The sequence below is a fragment of the Eutrigla gurnardus genome (assembly GCF_963514095.1).
Source record: "Eutrigla gurnardus genome assembly, chromosome: 4".
Classification (NCBI taxonomy): Eukaryota; Metazoa; Chordata; class Actinopteri; order Perciformes; family Triglidae; genus Eutrigla; species Eutrigla gurnardus.
Genome location: NC_139918.1, coordinates 16,808,763 through 16,821,517, shown reverse-complemented (window position 1 = coordinate 16,821,517; position 12,755 = coordinate 16,808,763). Strand labels below are relative to the sequence as shown.

The 12,755-nt window shown below is 40.6% G+C and overlaps 1 protein-coding gene across 2 annotated transcripts in view; it reads left to right on the top strand.

The window, feature by feature from the left end:
* The first annotated feature begins 486 nt into the window (after positions 1-486).
* Positions 487-12,755, top strand: part of pth1r (parathyroid hormone 1 receptor) — a 39,711-nt gene continuing 27,442 nt past the window's right edge. The window contains exon 1 of one of the 2 annotated variants that reach the window (XM_084007589.1): positions 487-1,247. In XM_084007589.1, the coding sequence (XP_083863715.1) occupies positions 1,179-1,247 (69 nt within the window). In that variant the 5' untranslated portion in view covers positions 487-1,178. The remainder of the gene's footprint in view (positions 1,248-12,755) is intronic. The other variant, XM_084007588.1, reaches the window with a different exon arrangement.

The following is a 12,755-nucleotide window of genomic DNA, read 5'->3' as shown; positions in this document are numbered from 1 at the left end:
TGCCTCCTCTCCGCCCCCCCTTTTCCATCCACATACTCACTACTGAACACGACCTGCCGCCTGCCACATCTGGAGACGCTTCCCAACACGAGAAACTTCAAACTTTTTTGGTTGCGTTTCCTCTGCGCAGAAACGTCCGCGGCGTTCGCGAAACCGTCAATCCGTCAGCGCGAACATAGGCTCTGCCGTGATAGTAAGTCATTCTTGAAGCCAACTTGGCGTTTCTCTCTTTCTCTGAGTTTTTTTTTTCTCCTTTTTTTTCACCATTGGTAAACAGAGAGGGGGAGATTCATACATTCGTTTCATGTGCTGCTGCCACGCAGGATCGCGTTAATAAGCTGCTTTCTGGGAATAAGGTTATACACTTCCACGTTGTTTGTAAAATAAAATAAAATTAAAAAAAAAGGAAAAGGGGAAGAGACGCCGCAGCGGCGTTGATTCAGTTCATTCACGCAAATTAAAGAAAACAAATCTATGACAAAGTTTATAATTTTCACTCTGTGATCTGTCACAAGGTGTTTTTTATTTTTATGTTTTGATAGGTAGATGCTAAAAGTGAAGCCTGTCTGCAGCGCGTTGATGCTGACATGAGTCACGGGGAGTCAGGCTGTGAAACGCCGCGTTACCGGTGATGGAGTGACACACTTCGGGGGCTTCATTTGCGTCCAAACGCTGATCTAACGTTTTTGGAAGAGAGGACTGGAATAAGCCATAAGGCGACGCGGCTCCATACTGAAGTGTTTAAGTTAGTCTGAGGGGAAATTTAAAAGACCTAAAAATACAGCGTCGGTTTCTTCCCTACAAAGACTCATTTGAACTTCCCACCGCAGAGCGAGAGCGACATAAATAGTTCTGACATGTGGATGTAATTTCAGAAGAGGGGAAAAGAAAAAAAAAAAAAAAGACAGATGCGGAGAAATAAAGGGAGAGGGCTGAGCCTGAGCATACACTAGATTATAGGAAATTAAATCGAGGGGGCGATTACAGAGTTATGATTTCACGAGCCGCCGGGAGCACCCGAGAAGCCAGACGGAGTGATAAAAAGCGCGACTCGCTCCGTTCTGAAGAGAGTTAAGTAGATTACAAAATCATTCTTCATCCGAGCATCATCGGCGTCTGATCGAGCCCCCCCACCCCCCCGCCAGGACCGTTGGAGGGAGAGTTGCCTCGGGTCAGGGATGGGATCCGCTCTGCTCCTCCACAATCTGGACTTTCTTCTCGTCTCACTCCTCAGCGGTGTTTGCCTGGTAAGTCGTTTCTTATTTATACCCTTATAATAAACCCCAATTTTTAATGTTGCACGTGAGATCCAGCGTACATCACTGACAGCATGTCAGAGGGAGAGAAGAAGAGCAGCTGTTGGTGTGCAGATGTTCATAAGTGTTCAGGTGGGGGGACCTTAATTTGGTTGACTCCCATTTTTTTTGATTTTCGACCAAATCTGCTCATTGCATCTCTTGCAAGATCATAATTCATGTAGCATGAGTTACCCACAAGCTTTGTTTCTTCATGCATTGTATTGTTTCTGTGTGGGCTTCAGTAGTTGACCCGCCTGCTGTATGGACACACACATATCTGGGCTCCTTATGACAAGCTGCCCTCATCAGTGATCACACCCTCTTTCCATTAAGTGCATCTTCCCACAACCACAAGGTGTTTGTGTGAAGCGGCCCCTGGTAGCCTGGTTCCTATAGGCGGGCCGTTGTGTTTTACTACGGGGTGATGCTGTTTCAGGCTCTCACCTGAACGGGTGTAAGTGGTTCAGTGTCTCAATCATTTCACCCTCTACGATCCCCCAGCTGCAATTATTTACTTTTGCCCAACATTGTGATTCCTAATTTCGCCATCAAATATTGCCATAGCTGTATCCAGAAGGCCTGCACACACACACACACACACACACACACACACACACACACACACACACACACACACACACACACACACACACACACTGTGAAGGCAGAGCAGAGCACCCAGTTGGTTCTGTGTGTTTTGGCTGAGGCTGTTGTGCATTCAACAGGCATTTCGCCCAGTCTCTGAGGTACAGTGCATTTTCCCAGTGATGTGGTCCATCACTGCACCGCAGTGGACCTCTAGGCTCATTGGTTTAGATGGCAGAGGAAAACAATTATAACATCGCTGTGTATTTATAGCTGATTCAACATTCAGACGTCTAAAGGCTCTGTCTGTGCACGGTGTTTACCCGCTTTTTTTAAAGTTTGATGTTTGCTCTTTTTTTTTTGCTTTTCCCCTCTCCACAAAAAAGTAACATTTTTTTCCAAACCAAAGTGTACATAGATTTCACTGAAAGCTGAAGCGGACAGTGGAAAGCGTGTGTCTCTATTTAAAGCAAGAATACATTTTAAATTGAGACGTGCCACTTTGCAGAGTCAGCATATACACGATCATATCCAGGTATCATGAGTGCAAATATCTAAGAATCCTTGAGTATCTGCAAACCCGTTTTTAATTAAGAAGCTGTGTGTCTCACTGTATAAAACCAACTCATCATTCTTTTATGTGTAAAGCAACAGTCGGCTTGAACAAAATGCAACAAAAAATACATAGATCTAAATGTACTGAGTTGCTATTTATTATTGAAGCATTAAATTGTACAGCAGCAGATCTTCAAAATGAAGAGGAATTACAATTCAAGTGTAAAACCTTTTAATGCAGCAACAATTTGATCAAAACCAAAACAGGAATCAAAGCGAGTGTATTTAGTCAACACAGTCTCACAGCAGTAATCTATTGGTTTCATATGTGGACTAATTGTCCATTTTTCTTCTTTTCTCACTTGTTTTTCTGTAAATCAGGATACATCAATGAGACGCTACAAAATGACAGTTAGGTTTAGGGAACAAAACCGCTCAGTTAGGTTGAGGAAAACTGTCACACTACGACACTTTGGCACCCGCTGTGTCCAACACCTGCCTGGTGGTTAAAAGTCCTGGGTTGTTTGAACTGTCGGCCATAAGTCAGCTTCAATATTTAATTCTATGTCTCCAACTCTGGCTGTTGCATCCTCATTAGTGCGTCTGTCACAAAAAAAGGTCCGAATTGACTTTCCATTGTTTTTGTGCCAAGTGACACGGAAAAAACGGACAGTTCGAGTCCCTGCACATAAAACCAATAGTTTGCATGTTGTTTACCTGCAGCAACACTGGACTCATATAGTAACATAGAATTTAAATGAATAGATCAGCCCCATTGTCCAAGCGCGTTAGCCAACATTTTTATCAGAAGGATACAAGAGCAGACGACGAATGTGTCCATTGTGCTGCTGTGACAGCTCACAGACAAAGCACTAGCTCACAGCGCCTTCGCTCAGTGGGACTGGCTGCCTCACTTATTCAGTTACTACATTTATTAAGTGGAAGCGCTGCTTTCAGGGACCTCAGCGAGCGTTTAATTTCTCCCTCGTGTTGTGTGCTGTGTTTTGCTCCCTGTGTGTTTGGATGCTCACTGGAAGCACCAGAGCTGTATCTGTATCTACCTGATGTCCAAGCATTATCTCATGTTTGGTAGTGCACGACGATGCTTTGTCTTTGACTAGATGTTTCACCTAGAATTGTTTTTATTATTTATTTTAACATTGACACTTCTAGATTAAGTTGTGTAATCCATGTCGTGCATCGCAACATCATCAAAATGTGCCATCAAATACAAAAAGATAACTTGATATACTCATTTTTATCATTTAAAAGCCCATACAGATGATTGTCCTAGGAAGGATGGTCCTTGGAATAACATTTCAGAGGAGCTTAATCCATCTCAAATTACCCTCAGTGGAACTTTAGAGTGTGGGATAATCTCATCTCAGTCTGTCTCTGGTAATTAGGGGCAGCAGATTACTTCCAACTAATTCAAGCAAACTGCTGGTGCATTTGTGATTCAGGCTTTAATATTGAAATTTATTTTTGCATAAACTGATCTCTAGTAAGACTTATGATAATCATATGTGTGGCTGAAGGAGCATGAAGTGAAACGTCTCTTTATCCTCTAATAAGAGATGATGCAGTCGACCCGACTCTGTAAGGAAAGTAGCAGCAGTTTATTATATTCATCCTATTAAATCCTTTATTGTCTCTCTATGTGAAGGTATTGTGGCAAAATCATAATTATTTAATACGTTTTTTGAATTAGATTTTCTAAAACAAATGTGAATCAACGGGACACATGTGATGTAAATCCTTCTTCTTTTGCATTTGTTTTGTATATTGTAGTTATTTAACAAGCGATTAAGTGCTGTGATAATGCTGACATGATTAAATCATATTTATAATTATTGTGTCCACATTGCCCACCCACAGCTGCAATGATTTTTTGTCTTTATAGCCCACAAAAACAATAGAAAAACTGATTTATTACCATTTGAAACAGGATGAAGAGAAGTAATTTACCGGCTTTTATCCTATATAGGTTTTGTTTCAAGCAGGAGTCACCAGCTATGTGACCATATTACCTTTGATGTTTTCATTAATGTACTCAGGGAGTTCAAACAGTTTGCTTGTGGCCTTGATCTGGATTCCCTCTCTTATCACACCCCATTAAGAGATAGAGAGCCCAGCAGCCCAGCAGGATCAATGTCTCCACCTCAGTGCACATTTCTGTCAACGGGTGTCATTACTTTGCCACCTCCAGATATACCTGCAAACATCGATGTGGACTTTTCTGTGTTCTGAGCGTTATTTTATGATGATGATTTTGCGTCTGATTAGGTGTAGGAGGTGCGTTGGCAGATATCTAGTACCAAAGAATAACCAGGATGTGTTTCCTGCCTTCAAAACACTTTAAAAAGCGCAAAACAGTGCTGTCTTTTTTCTTTTTCCGCACAATGAACAGGTTAGGCTTCTTTGAAAGAAAATGCATTAGCGGTGTTCTTTTATGCTTGGCTTAACCAATCTCCACTGGGATGTGTCATCATCACAAAGGCTTTCACAGTATTGACATTGGTCCCTTTTGCAGTAAAGTTTCCTGTTAATCAGATCCTGCTGACAAAAACAATAAAACAACTTAACATTGTATATTTTCTTACTAACACTGGATGTGAGTTTAACTAACTAAGTTAGTTTAACCTGGAAGACCAGGCCAAGGAAGGACTGGCCTTCTGGTCATGTGAATCCACCTAAATCCACTTCTGAAAAGACATAAAAATGCAGGCGGACAACTTCTATATTCTCTTTTACTTTCAAGTTCCTTCAGGTGGGAATAGGATGCAACATTTTGTATTATAATTTGACTTAGACATAGAGGTAATGATAGAACTCCCAAGTTCAGTGCCATGGTACCGATGATGACGATAGTATCTGGTTTTGTGTGCTTCATTGCTTGGGCTCAAAACTATCTCATCATTAATTGAACAAGTTGAGTAAAACTATGGGGCTGGTGGACGGAGCTAAATATCAGAAGACAACAGCATTTAAAGGGAAGACAAAGAGGCAGTTTGATTGGGTCATCACTGACGCCGGCCCCTACCGATCATTTACTGTATCTCCCCAAACTTTCAACTGTGCAACAAGTGTGTTGTGTGGCCCCCGGCCATGACATCACCAATCATGAGTCATGTGTGCCCACACCTCCCTGATTTCCGAAAACAGAGCCCGAAGTGCTGTAATCCACCAGTTTTCTATTTTAAAAAGTGTGTGTTTTGACAGTACAGACAACAAATACAGCTAGCTGGTAGGACGATCCATCCCAATCATACAGTCTTGATGACAGTGAACTTGTGCGCCATATGAATAAAAAAAATTAGCAGAAAAATGAAAACCCTCCACAAATCCAAGGTGAACTGTAATGTCAGGGAATCATTATGTGAGAGTGAGACATTTTGGGAATGGACGTGCGTGGGAGCTTTCATAACGTTTTCCCACATTATGAAAAGACTAATGGCTAAAAAAGAAGAAGTGAAAATATCCCTTTAAGTTGGTCCTAAATCCCTGCTGACAGTCTCAACAGTAACATGATGCCAGTTCTAATTTCCACTCCAATTCTCCAGTAGACAGCATGCTGGTGCTAATCCCTGTGTGGACATTGGGTTCACATTATTGCTCTGCTAAACTGGATGAGACCGATTTATAAAAGATGCCGGTTTCTATCTTTTGTGCCCCGATCTTATTATGTAAAATGTAATAGCGATATATCATGTATTACATTTGTTTCTCTAGCGTTATCCTCTCTGTGGAAAATGAATCATGATGTTCATTTTTCACGTCCACTGGCTGCATGTGACAGCTAACCGTTATGAGGGGTGACGGCGGGTCAGCATAGCTTTTAAAGTTGGTGTTTGAGGTGTAATCATGGATGGGGCTTTTAAACCAGGAAGCTTGCAGCTCTGTTGAGACACTTGCCCTCACTTCTGGAGTGAAATGTCACTGGAACGCACCAAATGTGCACATGCATCGTGTAATTGATGGACTGTGGAGACATGGAAATCAGCGGTAGCATATAAAGCCGGAGGATTTGAGGGGGAGCATTCTAGCGCACAGGCGGTATTTATACCCACCTTGGTTAAAAATGTCATTCCTCCATCCAAATGAGATTATGTGGTTGGCAGATTTGAGACATCCTGTTTTGCAATTTAGTTTTACAGCGCGGCGCTGTGGATTTAAGCGGCACGGAGGTGTAAACTCCCTATCAGCTGCTGTACACGGCTTGTCGCTGTAGATTGTGAGTCACTCTGCTGTCGTCACCGCCCAGCTAACATGTTTGCCTGAATTTTCCTGGGATCAGCACGGGATCCGGCTCACAGAGGCAACTTGTAGTAGGGGGGAAAATACCCTTCACACACACATCATTATGCTCTGTGTTTCAGTGCGGAGCCGTACAGTAGCTGAGAGGATTCCTGAGATAACTGAATGCATTTCCAAAACTCGTACGTGGAATGCCACGGTTATTTTTATTATTTTCTTTTCATATTGACTGGCACATTGCTCTGCTTTTAGGGGGCCTGTGAGTCAAACTCATAACGTGTGTGTTAATAGGAGAGTCTTTAGTTTCACCAGCATGGTAAGGTTATACCATGGCTGTGTTTGACTCAGGAAAGGGCTTGTTTTCTTGACTTACCGTGACCTCTGCTTCTTTTTTTTCCTTTTTTTTTTTTCGCTTAGCTTTCCACTTGAAAAAATGGTAGCGTATGTGTAACTCAATGCCACTTTCACACCTCACTGAAAAAGTTACACTTCTAACAGGTATTTTAATGATGTGCCTCTGCCTTATGAACCTCAGCATTCATGAAGAGCTGCAGTTTGGCCCGTGTACTCTACGAGTCCGAGTCGGTGGCAACATCGTCTTTTTTCTGTTTCTGCCTTTTTTTGGTATGATTTATTTTTTTAACCATGGCGACTTAAGCCCTATTCACACGGGACTAGTATTACCAGGAGACCTCATGTGATTTAGAAATTAGCCCCCACTTCTGTGCACATTATATAGTGAAGTCATTAGTTCACTCAAATGTTATATATATTATCCCCCAGGTATGATACCATACTGTATGATATTTATATTTAATATTACAAATATAATTATATAGTCCTATTCATGTTTACACAGCCTCTATAATTCATAACCACGAAGAAAAATGTGCAGAAAAAACAAAAAACTTGGAAAAATAAAAAAAAAGAAAATCGTTTGGTGAAATATGGTCGGTAATTTGTGGATGGAATTTATACTTGACAAATGACCGACATGGCAGATCTGCAGGGGATTAACATCACAGACCACCCCTGCAATTACTACATTATCCTCGATGTCCCCAGGTAATATTAGTCCCCAGCAAATAGGGCTTTAATGCATTTAAATCAGCCTCTTAGTACTCTGTGATCCTGTGAACGACGTGTCTTGAAAAGCTAATGAGGAGCAGTTCCACTTAGATCAGTGAAGGCAAAGGAAGAAAATATTTAATGAGGCCAAAGATGCTTTATTGAACTATGTCTGACATTTCCCCTCGAAAACTCTCGCCTCTCACACGGTTTCTTTTGCCTCATTGTGGGCACGTCATCTCCTCTGTAGTTCCAGCTGAATACCTGAGAGGCGCTGTGTGTGTGGGATGCTTATCTCGGAGAGGTTAAAGTCCCGTCCACGTGTCAAACATTTGACACATTTCAGAGTGACAGGCCGCCTCTCCTCTGTCAGTCTTTCACAAAGATGGTCTGAGAATGTAGCAGATTATTATAACTCAACAATCCTAAATCAGGGCCGACGATGACTGAACGCCAACACTGTGATGAGTTTGCGTCCCATGTGGTCCATTTTCATCAGTTACCTGCTGTGTCAATATCATGGTGTCGACTTCCTTGCTCGATATGCTTGGAATCTCAGAGCACCTCAGCAGAGTTGACGTGTGAAAATTCTCAGCTATGCTGTTAGCGAACGGATCTGTTTCAAATATATAGAGGCTCCCGGACTTATTGTCGTCCCTTAAATGCAACAGGAATTGAGTTTGAGGATGATTCTGAGTCGATTCCCCAAATGATCAAGAGCAGGAAGAGAGGGATTTCACACATCTCATCTAGTTGTTTACGCAATTTGGAAGCAGCTCAGATCTTGGGCAGGAATACTCCCTGGCACATGGTTTACGGCTATGAGAGGAGGCCAAACTTCTTAAAAGGACCTTTATTAGTTTCTTGCAAAACTCCGGGGCTTATGGGTTTGTAAGTATGCAGATCACAGCTCCAGATTTTCCAGCAATAAGTAAGAAATCCTCACGCTGCAGTACAGGGGGAGTCTCAGACAATCTAAACCTGATAACAGTGCGAAGCTTGGCTGGATTTTGACATTTGACACACGAGACAACGAGAGCAGAAACTCCGGATACGATCGCAAAGTTGGAGTTCAAGTCATTGCAGATCTGAAGTTAAAGTGTATACACGTTTCAATGAATGTGTGGCGTGACATTGTTTATTGTGAATCAAAGCTCAGATGATTAATGATTAAGTGTGATTGCGTGAGTTGTTTCTCCAACATTAGAAGACACCATTAGTGTCTTTCCCTGCTAGACTGGTGGCAGCAGCCAGTAAGAGATGAGCGGGTTACTGAATAAGTTAATTAACAAATATAAAAAAATATGTTTGATTATATTTGAACCGTCTCATTTCTTATATATATGTAAATGATTTTTCATTTGTTCCCGTTTTAACACTTAAAATCAAACACCCAAAGTTTGTTAGATTATGTCCGTGCATGATGTCAGTACCTCAGTTATACTTGAACTCGCACCACATTCATTCATGTGTGTCGGGTTGGGATATTATGGGACGATTATGCTTTGCAATAAAATTATCAGGATAATCATGAATATCGCCTCCAGTGACTGAAAATCTGTCTAAATTGCGATCACATAAAAATAGAGCCTGCTTATAAAATACAGGATACAATAATTACAATAATTAAGTATCGGTGATAATAAGAAATATAATGGTTGATGGTTTTGGGATGGCCAGGATAATAATGACGTGACATTTTTGTGTATTAATGTGCACTATATAGAGGCTTTGTTTGAAATGTAGTACTGGATTTGCTACTGTGTGTGTGTCAACCTAGCAGTTTTATTAGTTTTAGGTTTCATCATTTATCAAAATTACCAAGTGACACTCTTCGTTTATGGCTTATTTCTGCAATAATTTGTATTAGTGATGTAATGTGCCATGGCATTTTATTTGGATGAACTAGACCTTTGTGTGAAATAAGTTCATTGATTTTTTCCGTTCATGTTATTGTTGATGAGATTAAAACGTTTCAAGGATAACTCGTATCATAAGAGCTGTTCTGAAAGAAATATTATAGGCTGCATCAGTTTAAAGGATTTACACTCTTTTTATTCCCACAAACTTAAATAAATATCAAGTGATGTCACTTGAGGCAGCATCCGTTGGGGCCGATGACTACAAGTTTGACCATTTTTAAAAAGCACAGCTTCAGAAATGAGTGTACTTAACAGACCTATGAAGTGAAACCATTTGAGTTGCATTGTGGGTAATACAGGTGCCAGGTTTTCTCTCAATCTCGATTGATTTATAAATGATTTAATTTCGGGGAAATTAAGCATATTTTGGTCTGCAAAGGTAGATTTGTTTTCAGTTTGTGTCACAAGACAGATGTTGTGTTCTCCGGGATAAATCTGAAAGGGCTTGCTAACAATTATGCAAATGCATTAAAACTCAGACTCAGACACACTGGTACTTGATCCTTTGATGTGTCATGGATCAGCTCCACGTCAGTTCACCACCGCTTCAAACCAGTTACAGCATATTATCTTGATTTAACCCAAGGAACTTCTTGTCATCCGGCAACTGTGCAAACCACCAGCTTCATATACGGTAAAAAAGCCCAAACTTTTTTAACATTTGGTTTTGTGTTTTAGTGCTCCTTTTTTGTGGCTGATGTTCAAAGTGGATTCCCTTAAACCCGCCTAACACCGAGCCGTGTGAGATCGCCCTGCAACGTTCTCATCCGTGCACACTGTTTGCCTCTTGCTACAGACTCTGCCTTTTACCCAGTTTGAGCCATCTCAGTCAAATAGAGGCACGGTTCAAAGACCTCAGCAGCAGTGACCCTGTAGTAAATGCAAATAGGGAGCTCACGCTGACAGGCCGGTTGCAGGCCTCTCGGTTGGAGCACACCGTGAACAGTGTGTAGTCCGTGTGTGCTGACATTTTCTTCATTCACTAGACCAGTCGAGAATCTTCACCCTCTGATGTGCCCATTAACATTTGTGTGTCGGATATGTAATAAATACTTTAAACACAGTCATGATGAGGTTTTTTATGTGTATCTCTGCAGTTGATTTATTAATGGCTAAGGACATGGTCATTTTATAGAAACACATTTGTGGAAAAACAACTTTTTATAGTCAGAAGCCCTGTTAGCAGAGTTTTGAATATGAAAGCATGACAATATATTGGTTAAAGACAAAGTAATAGGGGCCATATTAATTCAACTCGTTTGCATTTTCACTTTTATATTCAAGGTGCTGTAGAAAGCACAACCATATCTGCAATGTTATCTTTTGATTGAATCTTCCTGAAAGCTGTTTTTTCCAGTGGACTTGCTGTATGTCGTGTGAACACAATGGTGCATGTTATTTATGTTAACCCTTACAGCGTTGCTCTAGGGAAAGACACAACATAAACATATTTTAAATATCATGTTGAAGGTCATGGTTATGTTGTTGCCATCGTGTTCTATTAATTTCTAGGCATGAGGAAAATCTGTGTTTCCATAGAAATATGAACCGTGTGCTAAAAAAAATAATTGGAATACATTTTAACAACGTTATTAATAACTGGATAATAATGTTGTTAGCTAATTGGAAGTGCAAAATTGCCTGTCTTTGTTCTCGAGAAAAACAAAAAGCACCTCAATCAAGGTGACCAACCGCACAAGGTTGGATCTCAGCAGCCTCTTCAGAAAGCAAATCAAAGGGCGCTGCTTTAGCAGGCAATGACCGAAATCTTGGGGTGATTTAATGGTACCTGATTTGTCTTCAATTCAGAGGCTTTATTGTGAAGTTAGTCACAATAAAGCGTCTTATACACAAACTGTGTACTTGTCCCAGTTCTTAGCGGGCTGCTTGGACACCCTTAGGTGAACGATTTGGATAAGGGGCTGATTGCTCGGAGTGTTGTCCTCCACATGTGTCACCTTTCTGTACTCAATGTTAAACTCCGTCCACACCACTGATTGCTGTGTTGTGCTTCGCTCTTGCTGGTAATGACACACAACTTGCTTGCTGCTGAAATTATTTCATCATGGTTCCTAAGGTCAGGAGCACAAGCTCTGTTGTATTGGTTTCTGGCTTCAGTGCTCCATTGTGTTACTGGTCAAACTGGTCAAACTGTTTTGGACACAGGCTCCCACTCTGTATCCGCTCTTCTGTGCACGGGTGTTGATCCTTGGACAGGAATTTCCACATAGTTTTCTGGTTCATTGGTTTTTGTTTTAGCATTATGTGAAGCTTTTCGGCACCTGATTTAAAGGCACAGGATTAACCAGAATGGCTGGCGCAGATAGCTGTAAGCTAGGGGTGTGAATCTTTGGCTTCACAGCGATTCAATTCGATTAACGATACAGTAGTTGGCAATTCGATTCAACAACAGTTTTTTTTTTGGAACGATTCGATTCGATTCTGTAAACCACGATTCGATTCAGTAACTTGTAACCAAAATTCTATATACATGAAATAAACATGCAATAATGCGAGTGAGACTATCTGTTTTCTTCTGAAAGGTGAAAAAATAAACAGACCACAGAATTACTTATTTAACATATTTATTCTATAAAAAAGTAGTCCTGCATAATATTTTATGCTGAATACAAAAATGTAATGCTCAGTTATTTTTTTTTACATTTTTCAATAGACTACATGCTGGCAGGGGAGAGTGTGTCTTAAACGTATTAAAACATTAATCATAAGTAAGAAACACGATTCATGTGATTAAATGCATTTATATCGATTATTGGTGAAGCCAAAAAGATTAATTCTATTTATTTATTTTAGCAGATCGATTTAGTATAATCTATAGGACTGACAATCGTTTCATCGATTAATCGAATTAATCGTTACACCTCTACTGCATGTTCTTTTCTCAATTCATCAATTCATCGTTTAGTTAATAACAATCGTGAAAAATGTCTGTGACAATTTACTTAAGCCCAAGGGCTTCAAATATCTTGCTTTGTCCGACCACCTGTCCAAAACTAAAAATGTTCAATTTACTATCACTTGAGAATGATTATCAAAATAAAATGAAATA